General features: G+C 35.4%; 1 protein-coding gene across 4 annotated transcripts in view; it reads right to left on the reverse strand.

Moving 5' to 3' along the window:
* INTS6 (integrator complex subunit 6) overlaps positions 1-18,098 on the reverse strand; it is a 42,601-nt gene continuing 24,503 nt past the window's right edge. For 2 of the 4 annotated variants that reach the window (XM_027471166.3, XM_072032573.1), the window contains 14 exons: positions 15,640-15,823; positions 14,536-14,661; positions 13,559-13,713; positions 10,699-10,851; positions 10,435-10,567; positions 9,866-9,960; positions 9,468-9,578; positions 7,671-7,886; positions 7,436-7,562; positions 6,030-6,172; positions 5,270-5,504; positions 4,203-4,574; positions 3,656-3,749; positions 1-572 (listed from right to left, as the gene is read on the reverse strand). In XM_027471166.3, the coding sequence (XP_027326967.1) occupies positions 479-572; positions 3,656-3,749; positions 4,203-4,574; positions 5,270-5,504; positions 6,030-6,172; positions 7,436-7,562; positions 7,671-7,886; positions 9,468-9,578; positions 9,866-9,960; positions 10,435-10,567; positions 10,699-10,851; positions 13,559-13,713; positions 14,536-14,661; positions 15,640-15,823 (2,238 nt within the window). In that variant the 3' untranslated portion in view covers positions 1-478. Of the gene's footprint in view, positions 573-2,985; positions 3,095-3,655; positions 3,750-4,202; positions 4,575-5,269; positions 5,505-6,029; positions 6,173-7,435; positions 7,563-7,670; positions 7,887-9,467; positions 9,579-9,865; positions 9,961-10,434; positions 10,568-10,698; positions 10,852-13,558; positions 13,714-14,535; positions 14,662-15,639; positions 15,824-18,098 lie in introns of all 4 variants that reach the window. The other 2 variants (XR_011806444.1, XM_072032572.1) reach the window with 2 other exon arrangements.

Below are 18,098 nucleotides of genomic sequence, written 5' to 3' on the forward strand. Positions count from 1 at the left end.
TTAAAATAGAGCTTTTATTGATGGAATAACAAAAGTGCTTTTCTTAAATATTTTTCAAAATACATTTATACAACTTACAATAATATATCCAAAATAACTGTATATACAAAACATTACCTTGTTTTATGTATGTGCTTTTTTTTTTTCTGAAAATTACAAAGCAACTTTTTGGCAAAGTTCAACCTTAAGAGGTGATAATTTTGAAGGTTGGATTAAGAAAATAGAACCTGAGGGAAAGTGACACTTAAGTCCATGACAAGCAAGGAGTTCTCCATTTAAATAAAAATGTTTTCGTGATATTTTTCACATTACAAAAATAACAGAAATGAAGAAAAAAGATGATGGATACTTTTCTCATCATTTTATAAAGCAGCTTCTCATTCTTTCCGACACAGAACTTGAGATAAGAGTGCATGTCAAAAATGAATGCAAGTAAGGACAGCAGTGCCCTGCTGTGGCTTTCTCTGTGTGCAGTTCCTTAGCTGCTGTTGATATGGTTGACCTGATTGGATCTGCGATGGATTTCTTCCAGGAAACTCTCTAGCTGTTCTATCAACATTCGTTTTTTAAACCTGCATTTAAAACAAAGCATAATAAATACACATGGTAGTAAATAAAACATTATTCCCAAACTTTTACTGAACCCTGGAATCTTAAGTAACTATTTTAGGTACAGTGCATGATGACATTACATATACTGCTGTCTCCTCAAGTTCTGTTAAGCTACTAACTTGCTTTCAATTTAGTGAGAAAATAAAACTAGGGTTACTCAAGTCTATTCTAGTATGTAGAACATCACTCAGCCTTCAGAAAGCCAGGAGAAATTCTTAAGTGTTCACTATTTCCATCAGTGAACTTCTCAAGTACAGAAATAAAATATATCCCAAAACTACAGTCCTAAACCTAGCAACAGCTTTTAGGGATTATTTGCATGCCTTCACAGTGCATTCACAAAAGCCAAGTGATTTTGGTACTGGTGGAGAAATAGCCACTGCACACTGCAGAGCAGATATCAAGAAAATACAAATGAAGTTTAAGAAACTAAAGAGAACACAGATTTACTCCATACCTGGAGTCTCTACACTTCTATTCCTTATTGACTATAGAAATATGGGCAGCAGACCATTTTGTCTCCTTTGCTTGAACCCACTGCAGCATTACTGTCCATCGCTGTTTCCAGCGAACCCTAACCCCTGCAACGTTTCTGCATCTGAGAAGCAATTCTGACTGACACTTTGGCAGCTGTACACATACTCTGTGACAAGCAACAATGCAAAGATCACACACTTTCAACTCAGCACTTTTCTGAACTGTACTCAAGAGTTCAGTCCTATGGTCTTATTGTCCTATGATCCCAGCCAGGCCCCCCAGTCCATGTTCATGGCTTACTTATAAGTCCCAGTAACTCCAAACAAATCCCACACCAAGTACTGATTCCCCTCCATTCTTTACCACTCTTCATACCTGATCCCTGCTTGTTGAGAAGTACCAGCCCAGAAAATAAGCATCTACTCCTTTTCATTTGCTCTAATAAAAGCCAAATGATTTAAGCTAATAACGAGGTGTTTTACTATAATACATCTTAGTGAAAATTCAGCATGCTTATATTCTGTGAGTAATGTTACTTTTCAGAATACCGGTAAGTACATTTGAAGCAGGATACATTTCTTAGAAAATTAAAGCCTAATGGAAGGTAGGAAAAAATATATTAACTGCTATCACAATACATCAAAACCCTGTGCCAACAGTAGTCACTATGTCAAGCCCCACAGTACATCTCACAAGCTTTTCCAAATGCTGAACACGACAGGAACAAGTTTTCAAGGCAAAAGAACTTTTCATCATAGCAAATGACACTAATTAATACAATTAAACATTGACTTACTTATTTAACTGTCCAACCTGCTAAGAAAATCAGTATTCCTAGTAAAACTTCCTAGGGTAATTGTTGTTATTGAGCACTAAGGTTATTATTTCATAACTGATTGTATTAATTCTTTCTAGTGCTTTTATTACAAGTTGGTATTTCTTAGCATTTTTCCTAGGTACACACTTTATGCTTTGTTATGTAATTAACAGTTCAAAGCTCAGTTTGTAGAATAAATAAAAGGGAATTGAATTTCTGATACTGAGAATTGTCAATTTGAAGAATTTTCATTCATGTTTTCCTGTCAGCTTGTGCTAGACTATTGGGCAAGGTGCTAGATAGTCTTATCTAGGCTCCCTTTTCTATAGTTGGAATAGTTAATAGTTGGCACTATTTTTCAAGGTCCTTTTGAACCTAGGCTGTTTTACGATTCTATGTTTTTATTTAACAGAAAGTGAAAAACTTCTTTCAGGTAGGGCCATAAATGGCTTGCTATGCCAACTCCAGAAATATTCAAGACCTCTCTAGCCAACTCTTTCCATCAGCATATACAAAAAAGTGTTGGCTACATCAACAGACAGGATTTAGTTCTGGTGCATCTAACAACATTCAACTACTGCCAAGCCTTGTAAGGAAAAAGTCAGCTCAAGATAACTAGAATACAGAAGCAGTGCAACAGAAGTAAGAATTACAGATCTCAAGAGCCACATTCAGGGGCACAAATACTCCAAACCCACTAATGACTGCCAAAGACTACAGGAGCAATAATATTATACGGATTTGCTGAGATAGTGAGGAAGTATGTACAATCTACAGGCTAAGGAACAACTTTGACAGGTGATAAAGTAAAGACAGATCAAGCAAAAGCATGATAATAACAATTGTTGTTACAGGGAGAGCATGACCTATCTGACCAACTATGCTGGCAGTAGAAGGCTAGAGGAGCCATATGAACCATGTCCTATGGTCAGCGTACCTTTACCTCACAGCATGGTTTTATGCTAAAATCACTTTTATTTCATAATGAATTTTGATCAATAATGCCATAGGAAAAAAGTTGACTTCAACAAAAAACAAAATCAACTATTCACCGAAGTAAACCTTAAAGTTATATTTACAGTTGAAAAGATGTTGGAATTTCTTTTAAATCTAACAGTCTTGGTTCCAGTCAGCATTACGTTTCTCTTTTCCTTTCTGAGTGGTCACGTAGTAGGCTAGGCAAGTAGTCTGAAGATGATGTAAGAACAAGTGTCACTGGATTAACAACATTTTAAAACCCCAGCAAACCCTACCTCTGTCTGCAGCTGTGGAAATAGGACTTATTTCAGAAGGAAATAAATCTGAAGAGCAAACATATTTACGGAGCAAACTTGAATCTCAATAACTATTTTTAGAACAGGATTTTGAGTTGAAGCAGAATAATGAATTTAAACTGTTTCTGAAAGCTTAGTTCTCAGTAAAATGCAGTACCTCCAGTTCTTCAAATTAGCAGTACACCCATACCTGAGCTCTGGAAGTTGACTGATTTTTTTAATTACCATTGTGCACCTTAGCAGTAAAGCTAAGCTAAAACTGAAGATGTGATGTGAGGCAAAAAGGTGAGCTTGAGCAAAAAACACGTCAGGAAGCTTACCTATTTCTGTGGTTTTTTTCCCCCCCTCTAGGAGATTACTTGCAATGCAAAGCTCTGTGTGAGAAGTTTCAAACAACTGCATGGTTGTCAAGCAGCTATGAATAGCAATACATGATGGTGTCATTATACAGGATTAATACAATTCAGTTACCTACCTTGAAGCTTCTTTAATAACATTTTGCAAAAATATCAGACGGGTTTGTAAGCTTCCTTGTACATGTTTCAGTAAAAAGAAGATTCTTTCATACTCTTGAAAAAATAAGAGCAAAAACAGTTTAAGAGATACCAGGCAGATACCTGTTGCAACATTTTGCTTCATGTGAGCAAAATGCAACATATTTTGTTCAGCTTTCATAACCTTTTAGGATATATCACCTAACAACCAGGCTCATAACATAGTGCTTTATCAATATTAACATTAGCAAACGCAGTATACTGAGAGTTCAGGATAATACTGGAGCACCTAACGTGCTAATCTTAATACCAAGAACATAAAAACCATGACTTCCATAAACACTGATATAGAAAGATACAGCAATGTTTTAATCACTCATCCACACAGTTTTTAATCAATGTTTTAAAAACAAGTCTTTAACTTTAGAAAAATACTAAATCACAAGACAAATTTAAATAGTGATCTAATATTAATTCTTTGTCTAGCTCTCAGGTCAATCATCTGATGAAGATATTTGGTATACTTACTCCTTCCTGGTTTTCGGATTTCTTTCATAATTTGTGCTCTTAGCTCTATGTTAATCTCTGTGGAACTCCTGCAGTGCACTGCTTTTTTCCCTTTACTGGGTGAAGACATTGGCAAGTTTTCCTCAGTACTTTGTTCTTTACTATCCAATTCCTCATGATTCTCCAAAAATCCATCAACGTTCAAGTTATTTCCTAAATGTTCGTGGCCTACATCCTCTGTATGAGCTGCTGGTCGATCCAATGAATTGAATGGAGAAGAGGACATTGAGAACTCAGAATCCATGGTATTTGGGAAAACATCCGATGAAAGTGGGTCTATAACATGATTCTCCACCACATCATCCATTGCAATCTCATTATTAGTTTCTGACACTAGAAAAAAAAAACAGATTACACTTGCAAATTTTGCATTCTTTATGATCTGATGGAGGTCAGTGAGCCTATTGAATATTGATTAAGTTCTTGGAAAGCTATGCTCCAGCTTGTATAGTCTACCATATATGCTATAGTCTACCATACATGCCAGACATACAAAACTGTTAGATCACAGGTGTACTCTTCACACAAGAAGGGAAATCACTACATGTACTATCAAATGGAGCAAAAAAACCCTGTAAAATGTACTTATAACATGTTTCTCTTTTCCCATTAAAGTGACCTAACAAATTTACTGTAGCGCTGAACAGTGAGCAGGACTGTTGCACAGCACCTCAGCTCCACACTAAAGGAATTGACTTCACCCCAATGCAGTGAAATTCAAAGTGACTTCATGCAGTGATACTTTCAAAGCATCCGAATTCCCAGGAAAAGGAAGAACATTCTACTGTTTACACTGTCTCCTCATTTAATTCAGGAAATTCACTGTTTATACTGGAAAGTTCCTATGAGAGAGACTTCTGTTTGAAGGGCTACATTAACTCTTTGTAATTAGTCCCTGGTGCACACTTAAACACTTCATTTTCAAAAATTGCCGTATTTGGGAAATCAGCCAATGGTACTCTCACATAAACAAGCTTTTTTTTTGCATAAATAAAAACTGAACTCTCTGAAAACAAAGATTCACTTACTTTTGTGAATAGGAATGGGTTTAACAAGGTCAGGCTGTGCTTGTGTGGTTGGTATCGGTGGCCCCTTTCCTCCAATGTGGTTATTCACAACTGGAGGAGTTTGTGGTCGACCTCGGAGCAGGGGTGACATACAGCGACGTCTTTTTGGAATCCCTTGCATATTTGGTTCTCCGGGTCTTTTATGTTTATTCTGAGGTCCTGATACAAATTCATCTGCTTCATCTATCATCATTCCCTGTATTAAATGGGCAGAATAAACTTTAAACCAGAAACACATAATGTAAAACATTGTGAAAACTTTGATGTTATAATGATGTTTACCATGTATATATGGCAATGTACAACATGCCATCGTGTATTGACTTAAGTGTCAACCAAAATAACAGGAGGAAAAAGATAAGAGGGCTGTCAAACTTTTCATAGTTGTAGAATGAAAAAAATAAATATTGAAGGGAAAATATTTAAGTTATATTCACAATTTACTGAAGTCCAAGACAGATGTGGATGAAAGGGAAAGTCCATACTCTGCAAGGTATTTCATCTATACAACAGCTTGAAGGCACAATGCTGGTTTCTAATAAAGACCGTCCTCCATACAGTAATGTTGATGGAAAAACATTTGAGGAACTTTCTTATGGATAGTGCCTTTCCATATACTTGGAAGCATTTTTTTTTTTTAACCTATGCATGTTCTTTGAATGGCCCAATCAGCAGACACACACAACAACACAACTTAAGAGCAGCATTATAGAAAAGTCACCTTTTTGTCCAATTTGAATGGATTTCCAAATGTATGGAGCCTTCGTGGTTGATCAGGATCAAGTTCTCGGAGCGGAGAGGGTATTTGTTTTAGATACTCCTGGTAGTTTCCCATTTGTGCTATAGGTACACTGTGAACTTGATCTGTTTCAACAGAAACATTTATTAATATACAATACTGCCCACCTTACAAGAATTTAGCCTATATCCACTTAACTCCAATTTTCAGTCTTTTATCAAATACATTAACAAAATAGATGTGCGAAACTCACCATTATTCTCACCTAACTGGTATTTACAGCATCAAGTTTTGAGTGTAGAAAGCTTGCTTAAACGAATCAGTATGTGTCTGGAGTTCCATCATGACATGGAAATAGAAATAGTTGTCATGCATGGATTTTAGCTTTCCAGTGTCCCATAGCTTTTCAACGAGGTAGATGGGTAAAAAAAATAATTGCAATAAATTTTATCTAAAACATTACTACAAAGAAAAACTACATTAATGCAAAGTAGTAATGCCAAGCATATAGATTTGAAATACAACTATCTGAATTTAGCTAATCAAAATTTAATTGTTGAAACTAGCTTGACCTTGAAGAAGCACTGATTTTTGACCACTGGAATTGATAAGATTTTAAAATCCATAGGCCATGAACAATTCTGATGGATTTAAAGCTGCCAAGCCTTTAGTCAAGTAGAATATATGCTACCAGAAACAGCAGAAAAAAATAACATTTTTGATGTGGTTTAACCCCTAACAGCAACTTTGCTTTTCAAACAATATTAGTTATGTATGAAAACATAACATACAATTTCACTTGCACTGCCCATTTTCTCCACTTTTTTCATCATCTATGTTAGATACCATAAAGTAGCACCTGAAGACACGGCAGAAAGAGAAAGCAGTAAGAAGTATGACTAGAGTAAGGAACAAAGTGGGTAAGGAATAAGTTGTACTACTGAACTATTCACTGTTGGCCTAAAGGGCAAAAGAATCACACCAGTAGCACCCAGTAAGCCAGCTTGCCTTTCTATTGTTCACAATGCACTTATTGTGTGGAGAAAGATCATAATGTTCAGAACTGTCCTGAGTTTGTTAGGATTTATCATGAAGGTTGGGGAAAAAAGATGAACTGAGAATCCTAAGCAAATGACCAGTTCTCCTCTGGATAGACTAAAGGACAGGCCAGTGAATTTATCTTCTCTATCCTCAACTATTTTTCTTCCATTAAGTTATTTAAGGAAAAAAGGTAGATTATGGCAACAGACACCTACTTTTAAGTTTTTAAGAACTGTTTTGTGTGTTTTTTGTTTTCTGTTTGTTTTTTTTTTTTTTTTTTTTTTTACAGTTTTCATTTTTTTAGTACAAGCCATATCACAGATAGGCAAAAAAAAAAGTTATCTAACCTTCATCTTGTCCTTTGAGGAGCTTCCGAGTACTCTTCAGTAAATTAGATCTCATTCGTGTTAACTGATCCAAAAGATTTCTCCTAGGTATGTCATAAGCATTTCTAAAAGTCTGAGGTTTCAAATCCTGTGGTTTCAGCAAATAAAGTTTCAATTAATACAATGTATGAAACAATATCTAGCATTTCAATGGTAGTATATTGAAAATAACAACATTACACACAGTGGTGCTTACCTTATTCAGCAAAGCTATTTGGAACCCAGCATACTCCTTCATATTGAGGTCTAGAGGTCTATGAGGAATTTCCCCAGTAATCCCCTGTAGCAGATGTTGAAAATCGTTCCTATGTGCCATAGACAGGTTGTGTGATCTGCTTCTGACCTTAATTCCAGTCTCTTGCGCTACCTTTTTGCCTACAGAGCCAATGACTCTATCGGACTCTATTTTGGCCTTAATTTGAAATAAATAAATAAATAAAATTGACAATATGCTCTTAAAAGGATTAGTCAGACTTATTCATTTTAAATTCCTACCTAGAAGATTCAACAATGTGCTAATACACTATGACGACCATAACCAGGATGAGTGCTTAAGGAGTGCTTAATACAAAACCACTTAATGTTTACTACAATTTCAAATATAGTGAACAGTTTGTGCCTAGTTCTTCTGCATATTTCTCCTCTGCTGCCCATTATGGTATCTAAGCACCAATATGCATGCAATGCTTTTATTTTCACAGAAAGCCATAATTTGACTAGCAACTCTCAGCAAATCTATCTGTACTCAAACTTTTCTGCTATAAAGCTAAACACTAACTCTCAAAAGACCACTTCTCCCACAACTATAGTTGTGATCTGTCATACAATGGTATCAACTTCCTAAACGCTCAATACAGATAGTCATAATAAGAAATGAAATACATAATGCCCAATCCTGTTTGACTAGACAGACCTAACCCCCAATATTACATTAGATTTGTACCAAAATTAAACATGTTCATAAATGCCAACTCTTTGGCAGAATACAACTGAACAAAGAACTAAAAGTAATTTGGTAATACATCTGCCAATGCTTTTTCATTTTCACAAATGTATAGATTACTTAAAATCCAAATATGTATTTAAGAATACTTCTGTCTCTACTGGCAGAATTTTTTCAGAAGTTAGAAAAGCTTTAAGAGCAATTTGCAGTGTACATCACTGAACTTTAGAAATGTAAAAAGGCTAAGTTGAGAGATTAGTTCACTTAGCAAAATACTGAGCAATGTGACCATGACTTCCTAAAATATACTCTAGACTTTACTCTAGACTTCAAGAAGCTTGCATCCTCCTTCAAATAACACTTCATATCAACGTTTTAAGAAAGTGTTTCCATAAATACTTGTTAGCCAGGTTAGAAGCACTTGCACTACTATTTCTTACAGTTTCAAGCCTATTGCATTCTTTAATTCCTGAACAAGAAAGCTTAACATGCACAATTCAACAAATTAAAAGTGGAGGTAGCAAGACTGAAATGCTTTAGCTGGTGCAGGGGACCACCAGCACTATTCTGTATAGTCAACAGCTTCATAATTTTTCAAAAGGTCACTTGCCACTTCTGTCTTTCCTATTTGAGATTCTGAATTCTGTCAGTTTACTTTGTATTTACTGAACGCTTCCCATTTCACAGGACACTGATTCAGATGCACCTAATATAAAACCCTATTTTCAGAAAAATGCTAGAACAGCTTTACAATCTAAGGTAAGACAACATGTTTTCTTTTGGACAAAAGTATAATACCAACTATACATGTAAAAATGTTCCTTAAATATAAAAAATAGTTTGTACCTCCATACCTATCTTTATAGTCCAGTCTATAGAAGTCTGTTTAAATGCTTTCCTTCAATTTACAAAACCAAAATATTTTGCTAGTTGCTTAGGGAATGCATTAACTTGATCTTTCTGCTTTTTTCCTTCAAAGCCATTGAACTTGAATATTTTAAGATTATCCTGATATTACAAGTTTTTACTGCTCTTTTGCTTCAACATTACCTGCTGACTCAACTTTTTGAGATATGAAATGACACTGTAACTAAGTCCATATTCCACATTGTCAGCTATAAGGTTTGGTGCTCCCATCATTCTCACAGCTTTCTTCAAAGGCTGAAACATGGAATATATTGTAGAGTCATATTTAACTTTACAAAAGTTATAAACATATTTCAACTAACTATATCCATTTCATACAGAACCTGAAGTCCTTAAAGACAGAAGATAAAAGCTTTTCAGGGCAGGGTTTTGCTTATAAACATCACTGTACATAAAAAAATTAGCCATTCTCTCAAATTAATATACATTTTACTTGAAATAGGGAAGAAAATACCCATAGGTAGAAAGATAACTAAAGTTACATAATAAAATAGAAACATGAACACAGTAAGTCATCTTACCCCAAGATAATAAGGAGGCATTGTCTTCAAATAGCTTTCAAATGACTGCAGCCATTTTAATGTTGGCTTTGCCTTGTGCACTTTAAACAAGTCATCTGATGGTTATAGAAAATAGAAACAAAATGAAATATGTCTATACATGTTTTTCTAACAGGAGAAATGCTCAAGAGAATGTTAATTCCTCAACTCTTGAATACGCTGTTTTAACATATATGCAATTAAATATGAACAAGAGATTAAAATTGCAGCCAAAAGATGGAACTTGACAAATTATTTTATCAAACTGAATTGATAATGAGACAGACTGTGGAAAATAGCTACTGAAACAGTAAAAGGAAGAAGACTACAACATATCTGAAAGAATGACGATTACATTCTTCTTATATTCTGGATGCAATTCAGTATCACTGAACTATTTACTAGTGAAATGAGTTAACAATATAATACATTGTTCAACATTCTAGATTTCTACAGGTATGTGACTAATACTGTCATTTGGAGTAATCTGTTTGGATCAGATCAATTTTTCAGTTCTCTACTACTTCGGGATTTCATGAATTGGTATTTACCTAGCAGTGGAAGGAGGACTGGATAATTGTAAGGCATCACAAATAAATTCACACAATTCAGCGCTGTACTAGCTTTCAAGTAACCAAAAGGATGACCAAGTTCACTGTATTTTGCACTATTGCTCACATATACCTGCAATAAAGCACATTATATGTAAATCCAAAATATTGTGTTTAAATTTTACATCATATTTTGATTCTAGAAAAAGTTTATGAAAAACATGTTTCTTTAGATAAATGAATTTAAGCGTGTATTCTACTTGCCTGCCAGCAGGTCTGAGGAGATTTCCTTTCCAGGATAAACTGGGTCAGTGGTGAAGGCTCTAACTCGTATTTATCAAAAGGCAGTTTGTCAATGACCATTGGTTCACAGTCAGTGCAGGAGAATTTCACCACAGGATGAGATGTGCGGGGTGGCTAAATAGAAACATTCTGCTGTTAACGAGTCTGCACAACAACTAAAATTTAATTGTACTACAACTAAGGTAACACAGATTCTTTGGAAACAGACATTTAAGGAGCCTATTCAATACAGTATTCATACTTATTGTTAATGAGCCCTAAATACTCAATTTATGGCATCAGCACTGTCTTAAAAACTGATGGAAGTTAATTTTCTAAATACATACTAGTCACTTTATGAAGACTAAAACAGTAATATTTACTGCATATACACAAACTTCACATATGGAAATAAATCCTTGTGTGGACAAAAATAATCTTCAATGCTACCCTGGGGCATGCCCACTTTTATTCACTGTAGAAGCAAGCATTGCAATTTCTCATTTGCTGACTTCCTTTAACATTACATTTCCTGGAAAAATTTTACATTCAAAATTTTAAACCTGATTGAGAACAATTTATATAATATGAAAACAAGTTTTACAAGAACTCACATTTCAACTGCAACAGTGAAAACCTATTTCAGTTCAGGCAATTTTTATTTATTTATTTTTTTTATCAATCACAGGGAAAAGGCTGTGATTGATGAAAATACAGTTTAAGTATAAACCGATAATATTTGAAATTTCTTTTGCTTAAAGCAAAAGATCCTGTTTTAAATTAGGAAAATTGGAACTATATGTTTAAGAGTTTTCAGAAGAGGAACTTAAGCTTTTAATACTTACCTTTAACCTCGTTCAAGCCCAATTGGGAAGCCTCCTTCCACTTAGTCTCTTTACAAGAAAGCACCTAATACATAAGATGAGCTAGGGAAATGGGGTTTCTTGAACCTTCCTACCACCTCACCTTGAAAGTAGTTTTTCTACAAACCTACAAGCTCTAGCCTCTTCCTTTTAGGATAAGCCACACAAACATTATCTGCCCACAGAGCTGCTCTTGCCTTATGTGTCTCCACTCTGAGGAAGGTGTACTGTCCAAGTGCACACAAAACAGGAGGCCCAACCAACTGAAGGAACTGCAATTCTCTTCAAAGAAGATGCCTCCAATAAATAGTTGTGGTGGAGTTTCTGACCAAGCCATGAAGCAGTTATACTAGGAATAAGAAGGCTGCAAGAGAAGTTGAATGCTAAGACTTCAGAAGTCTAACAAGTTTTGTCTGGACAGCAGATTTTTTTATTTTATTTTTTTTTAACCCCAGCAGTGGGAGCAGCCATTTAAATGGTGTACCAATAGAATTATCAGCAGACTTTCACACACATTTAAGAAAGCCTTGATAGTACTGCCTACATTATAGGGAACAGTTGTTAAGGTAGGACTGTTTTTGATAACTCCACTGTGGAGCAGGGGACAAAAAAAAATAACCACAAATTGTTAAGTCGATGTTGTAACTCTTGGCTAAGTTTTAACACTATATTTTCAGTAAAGACAAAAATACAAGTCTTGGAACTACCAGCAAATGTAGCTCCCCCACATTGCGTAATGAAGTTCGTGAAATTCCAATTGACATTAACAGAAATTTATCTGCATGTGCAGTAATTCAGTGGTTGTGCAGTTATGAGAACTATACTTGCTACAAGTGAGGCAAATATTTTATCTTTCACAGTTTAGGTGAGTTACAATTTGTAATTTTTTAACATCAACTTTTCAGTGAATTTAGAGCTATAACTCTTCACTTGGTAAAATCTGTTTTAGTAATCTCAAGACCTACCGCAGCAGACAGATTCTGAAGACTCTACACAGTGAAATGATGCAGATATACCATTGATAACTACAAGGAATACACAGGGTAGTTCTCTTACAAATCAGCTTTTCAATACCCAATGGACAATGGCTTTTTGCTTTTTAAATGACTATACAAGATTTACTTTTATTCATACATTAGTTTGATTTGTAGTTAACAACAGCATCTGTATCTTTCACTGAATGTGGCTATAGATGCCAGCAATACCCAAGTCTATAAACTTGACTTGGGTATATATGTAAACATGACTTTTATACTTGTATCACTCTGGAGCAACCTGTATTTCAAAGGACTCATTTTTTCAAGGGATATACAGCTCAAGAAAAGCTCAATGATCTTGCTAGTCAAACTACTTTCAGATCAAAAAATCATGAGAGGCAGGAAACAATTCCACTTTAATGATTTTCAAAGATAAGCAGAAATACAAAAATACTTTATAGAGATTAGCTTTCATATCCAACTGAAGGCATCAGCATAGTCTAATGAAAAAAGCAATGACAACTAATTCTGCAGGCAGTATTTTTAGGAAAAAATCAAGTTTCTCTACTTGGGATTAGTTAAAAGTATAGTCCTACCAAGCAACAGTTGATGAAGTTGCATTCAATTGATGCTGTGCATACAGAACTATCACAACGATTCAGAACTTGGAAGATCATACTATGTTCTGTTAATACGGTCAGGTAATAAAATTTTGTAGTCCATTATCAAAACGCCACCTTATTTCTGGTTTTATATGTTAAAGAGTTCAAACAGAAAAGCTACGTGATATACAACCAGTTTCTTTATGCTTCAAACTGAACACCATATTATCTCAGATTACTTATGAATAAGTGCTCACAATGACATTGTCTTAGTTCACACAGCTTTTATGGTGCCCCCAATGGAGTACATCTCTCAAGACTTTTTGAAGTAATAAAATAGGAACTCCTGGAATATTTGCCCATGCATAAACCTTTTGCTTCATCTAACTTCGGTACTTACCAGCGTTGGAGAATTTTGATCTGGCCAAAAGGATTCAGGAACAGGCCAATGACCTATAGGAACCCCAGTTTTAGGGTTTGGTCTGACATAAATAAGTTTGTGACAGCTGTGCCAAGGTTGGGGTCCAAAGGGCCTAGCTATTTCCACCTGTCCATCTACAAAAGAAAAAGGCTTTATAAGTCAAGATAGTGTTAAAGCTCAAAAAGCATTAAGCAACTTCTGTGAAGAGTTCAAGAACTACAATCCTAGGGAAGCTTTTACTTTAGTTAATATTATTTCTACTGATGTGATAGCTGTTAACAAGCATTTCTGCAAAAAGATAGAAACGATGAGAAACCAAATAAGCACCGAATGTCTACAGTATCAGAGTTGAGAACCAAGTATCTCAAGCCCTTCATAATGTCTTTCTCCCATTGTTATTCCCAGATAACCTTCAAATCTCCATCCTTATAGACAGTATTTAATGCATACAGCTGAGACTGCTGAGCTAACTTCTTACTGCAAAGCAGGTTTAGAAAGTCTCACAAAAACATGTTTCTCCCAGGAACATCCTAAAAGGGTCCTAGGTTTTCATTTAGAATGAAAAGTTAAGGATACAAAATCATAATTGCTATTTTAAATCTTAGTGTGTACTTTACTACATTAAGCAAAGAGATAAGCATAAAAACGCAGTATCTTCAACATCAAGCTATTTGCATTTCTAGGTGGTAGCAAACTACTGCTTAAAACCCATGAACCCAGAATAACTGCATTTAAGACTACCTCAGTAACACTACCAAATGTAGAGGTTTTATAGTGTCTAATAGCTACATTGCCAGTATTTTGAAAGAAATTACAAACATGGTAGAACCTTTTTGTAGCAATGTCTTTGAAATTGCTAGTTTTCCTTTTGTTTTGACAGCTCTTAATATTAACTTCACTAAACTATATTGACAGTTATCACTGCTGTTTGCTAACAGTATAAAAATTTCAAGTACCATCAATTGGTGAGGGATCTGGTCCAGCTTTTTCAAAATTTATTACCACTCCACTTTGCACTTTTTGCACCAATGATTCGAGACACTGATTCAGCATTCTTGGAGAGCATACACAGTATGATCGACCTAGAATGAAACATCCAAGGTTAAGGTTGCTCAGTGTTGCTGCCCTTATTTTCAGTTAAATCATTCAAAAATTGTTGCCTTGCCACATCCAATGACATCTGTACGGATTACTGATCTAAAGCATCTACCAAACATCCTCTTTAAGCAGCAAAGCAGCCTAGCAAAGCAGTGGCAGTGTTACATGCACCTCATCCGAAACATTTGGGTTTTAGCCCCATAATGACATTATCTCAAATTCTTGGTTGGATTCATGGAAAATGGGCTCCCCCTTGTGACAGACATCAACACTCAACTGTCCACAGATCTCAACGCACCAGTTGGGATAACCTGCATTAGTCAGAAAGTAGTTGAATCAGATCCTTTTGGAATGCTTTTTAAAATCACTTTGCTCATTTTCAACCACATCCCCTCCAATGCATCATAAGAATCATTATGCTTTTAGAATCATTATGCTTTTAGTATGTGATGCAATCAAAGCCTTTTACAAAGGAATTATAGAACTAATGCCTGAGTTTGATCTTGAATATAATTTGAGAGATTAAGAATACAAGTTATGATGGTGAGAGAATTTTGCAGAATTCTGCATTTTGCAGTGCAGAAATTCTGCATTGCATTCTCTGATAAAAAAGCATTTCCCTTACTTTTGGCTTACTTATAGTACGGTTACGCTAAATTTCTGGCATACTCTAAAACGGACTCAATTGTTACAATTTCTAATATCAATTGAAACATGCTGGGAAAAAAAATAAGTTCTCTGATAATAAATTCATAAAGAAAATAAATTCATAAAGAAAATAAATTCATGCTCTTCCGAAACAGGTTACATTAAATTATCTATAGCTTTAATGCAGTAAACATCATAAGATTTATTATAACTGAGTTTTTAATAGTTACGCCACCACACATACCTGATTAATAAAGCTAAGTTCAATTCATTTCCAAAAGCACGGTTTTATCAAAGGAAGCCAAGGCACCTACCTCCTGTGACTTCACACATTGGTGTGATTGCAGAATCATCCACTGGTACCCCTGTCATCTGCTCTGATTCTGGTGATGTGATACCAGGCAAACGAAGAACTAAAGCAAACAACCTCTGATCCCATCGAAAGGGTTCCTTAGTCAACTCACTTCCAGGAAGAGGGGAATTGAGAGGTAAGTGGAGCTGAAAAGGAATTAAAATCTGTGGATACATTGCTTTAAAAAAAGAGCTACATAGTTATGGCAATTCACTATTTAAAAACACCTGTAATCTTTCCACAGATATTTGTCATTTTCTTCAGCTACCATACATTAGAAGCGGAGACATTGTTATTTAAACAACATTTTTAACATATTTCAGGGCAACACAATGCCTAAACTTGAGAACTACAAACCAAATATGAACAAACACCTTTTGTACTAAGACAAGCTTCAGAACCTACAGGATATTTTCTTTAGAATTTCAGCAGTAACAACCGCTTTACTGCAGCAGTCTCTTGTTCAAATCACTTTCTGCAAAATAGGCGTATTCTCAGCTCAGTCTTTTCTTGGATTCTTGGAGATAAAAAGGCACAACCAAATGAAAAGGTAATTTTAATTTAAGACTCCTGCAGAAGAAATCTGTCTCAGGTACAGTTGCTCAAAGAAATCCAGCTGCCATGATCATTTTCAAATAACACAGCTCCAACAAGCAAACTAATGTGGTAGTTACATTACAGCATCAGAAAGCACAGATTTTAGGTAAGTTGGGCATATCCCAGAATTAAACTCATGCCTCCTCTGTTCTCTAAGAAAAAAAAAAAAAACACTTTAAAATCAATACTGAAGTGTAAAATGTATTCTCACTTTTACATAATCAGTAACAGCTACAGCTATCTATACAAGAATCGCCTGCCATGTGCCATTGTGTTGCCTCTTTCTGGGAAGAGCTACATAAATTTTAGTTTAAAATATTACAGATGCCATGCAGGGACATAAAACACACAGGGGCATTTCGTTTTCCTTTAATTCCCAGAAGAAATAGCAAATATTCAAAAGCTTCTGGATTTAAATGTAGTGCACTAAAGATAGAGGAACGGTCAGGGCATTATTTATTAGCCACCAACAGCCACAGAGACCAACAGAACATTAAAATTTCCAGGGCTACCTGTAGAATTATAACTAGTTAACAAATGAAAAGAAAATCAGTGCTTTAGCTTCTCAGGAACCAAACATTCAGAAGATTGTAGTCTCTGCTTTTGCCTACAGATTTTTCCCCACTGATCTGTGTGAACAAAGTTTATCAAAACATTCAACTCTAGAAACCCTATATACATGTAGATACACTGGGCTTATAACAAGTAACTACAAGTTTCAGAAAAAAATGATAAATCCCTGGCAGATGATACCATTGTCAGTACAAGTAAAACCCTTGTTTTTAAATCTGGAGTACTGCAGCCATAAAGACAGGACAAAGTCCCCAAGCAATGACACGAATGGTAGCAACAGTTCTATTACCTAGCCTAATTCAGGGGTTAGGCACAACAGCAGAAACTCAAGAACAGCTTCTAGGATGAAACTTTCTCACACAGCATTCAAAAATTTAAAATCTAAATCTTATCTCTGCCAGCAAAGGAAACGATTATTGATGCAAAACTTGATGCAAGTTCACAAAAACACACTTTTCAGGTCATAGTGGCTGGTTAACAAGTTTGCAACAGTTTTTAAAGGAGGTGAAGCCTCAGCTATTCCTATTTACGTAACTGCAAGCATCTCATATTGGGAAAAATACATATCTTTGTGTTTGAAAAATTAATTTATGCAGTCTCAGACCCAAGATCAAATATGACAGAGTCACTCGTAACATGTGAGCAACATTCAGAACATTTTGGACTTCTTGGTACACCTGATGCTTCCTCCTGAATGTGTTTTTGCTGATGCAAGCAGACAGCACATGAGAAGAGCAATATTTGGGGAAAATGTTTCACAAAGTTTTTCCAAAGGCACTTGTTTTATTTTTTATTTATTTATTTTATCCAAATTATTTTTTTCTAAAGGTACATGTTTTATTACTGATCAATATGCAGGTCCCTCCACTTTTTGAACAAGCAGCTTCCAATGCCTGTCTGGCAAAAGTAACTTGGTAAAAAGAACAGCCACATAGCTCATGAACAGCCAGCCTTGATCCTGACTGTAAGAGGATCCAATTGCAAGCAGCACTGTCATCATCTGGAGCTATTTAGGAGTGCCACTCACCAAACTTTGCTACATAGATCTGAGCCAACAGGCAATGCTTAGAGGCTCTGCAAAGCACATTGCATCTACAAAACATACCTGTGTTGCAGCACTGTACCTCTCCAGCAGCACACACATTATAAGGATCCCATCAGACCCTGCCCCAGTGCTATTCTGAGTTCAGCTCATCTCAAACTACAAAACCTTTCTTTGGCTCATCCAGTTATAGTGAGTTTTTCTTGATG

Source organism: Anas platyrhynchos, chromosome 1 (genome assembly GCF_047663525.1).
Source record: "Anas platyrhynchos isolate ZD024472 breed Pekin duck chromosome 1, IASCAAS_PekinDuck_T2T, whole genome shotgun sequence".
Lineage (NCBI taxonomy): Eukaryota > Metazoa > Chordata > Aves > Anseriformes > Anatidae > Anas > Anas platyrhynchos.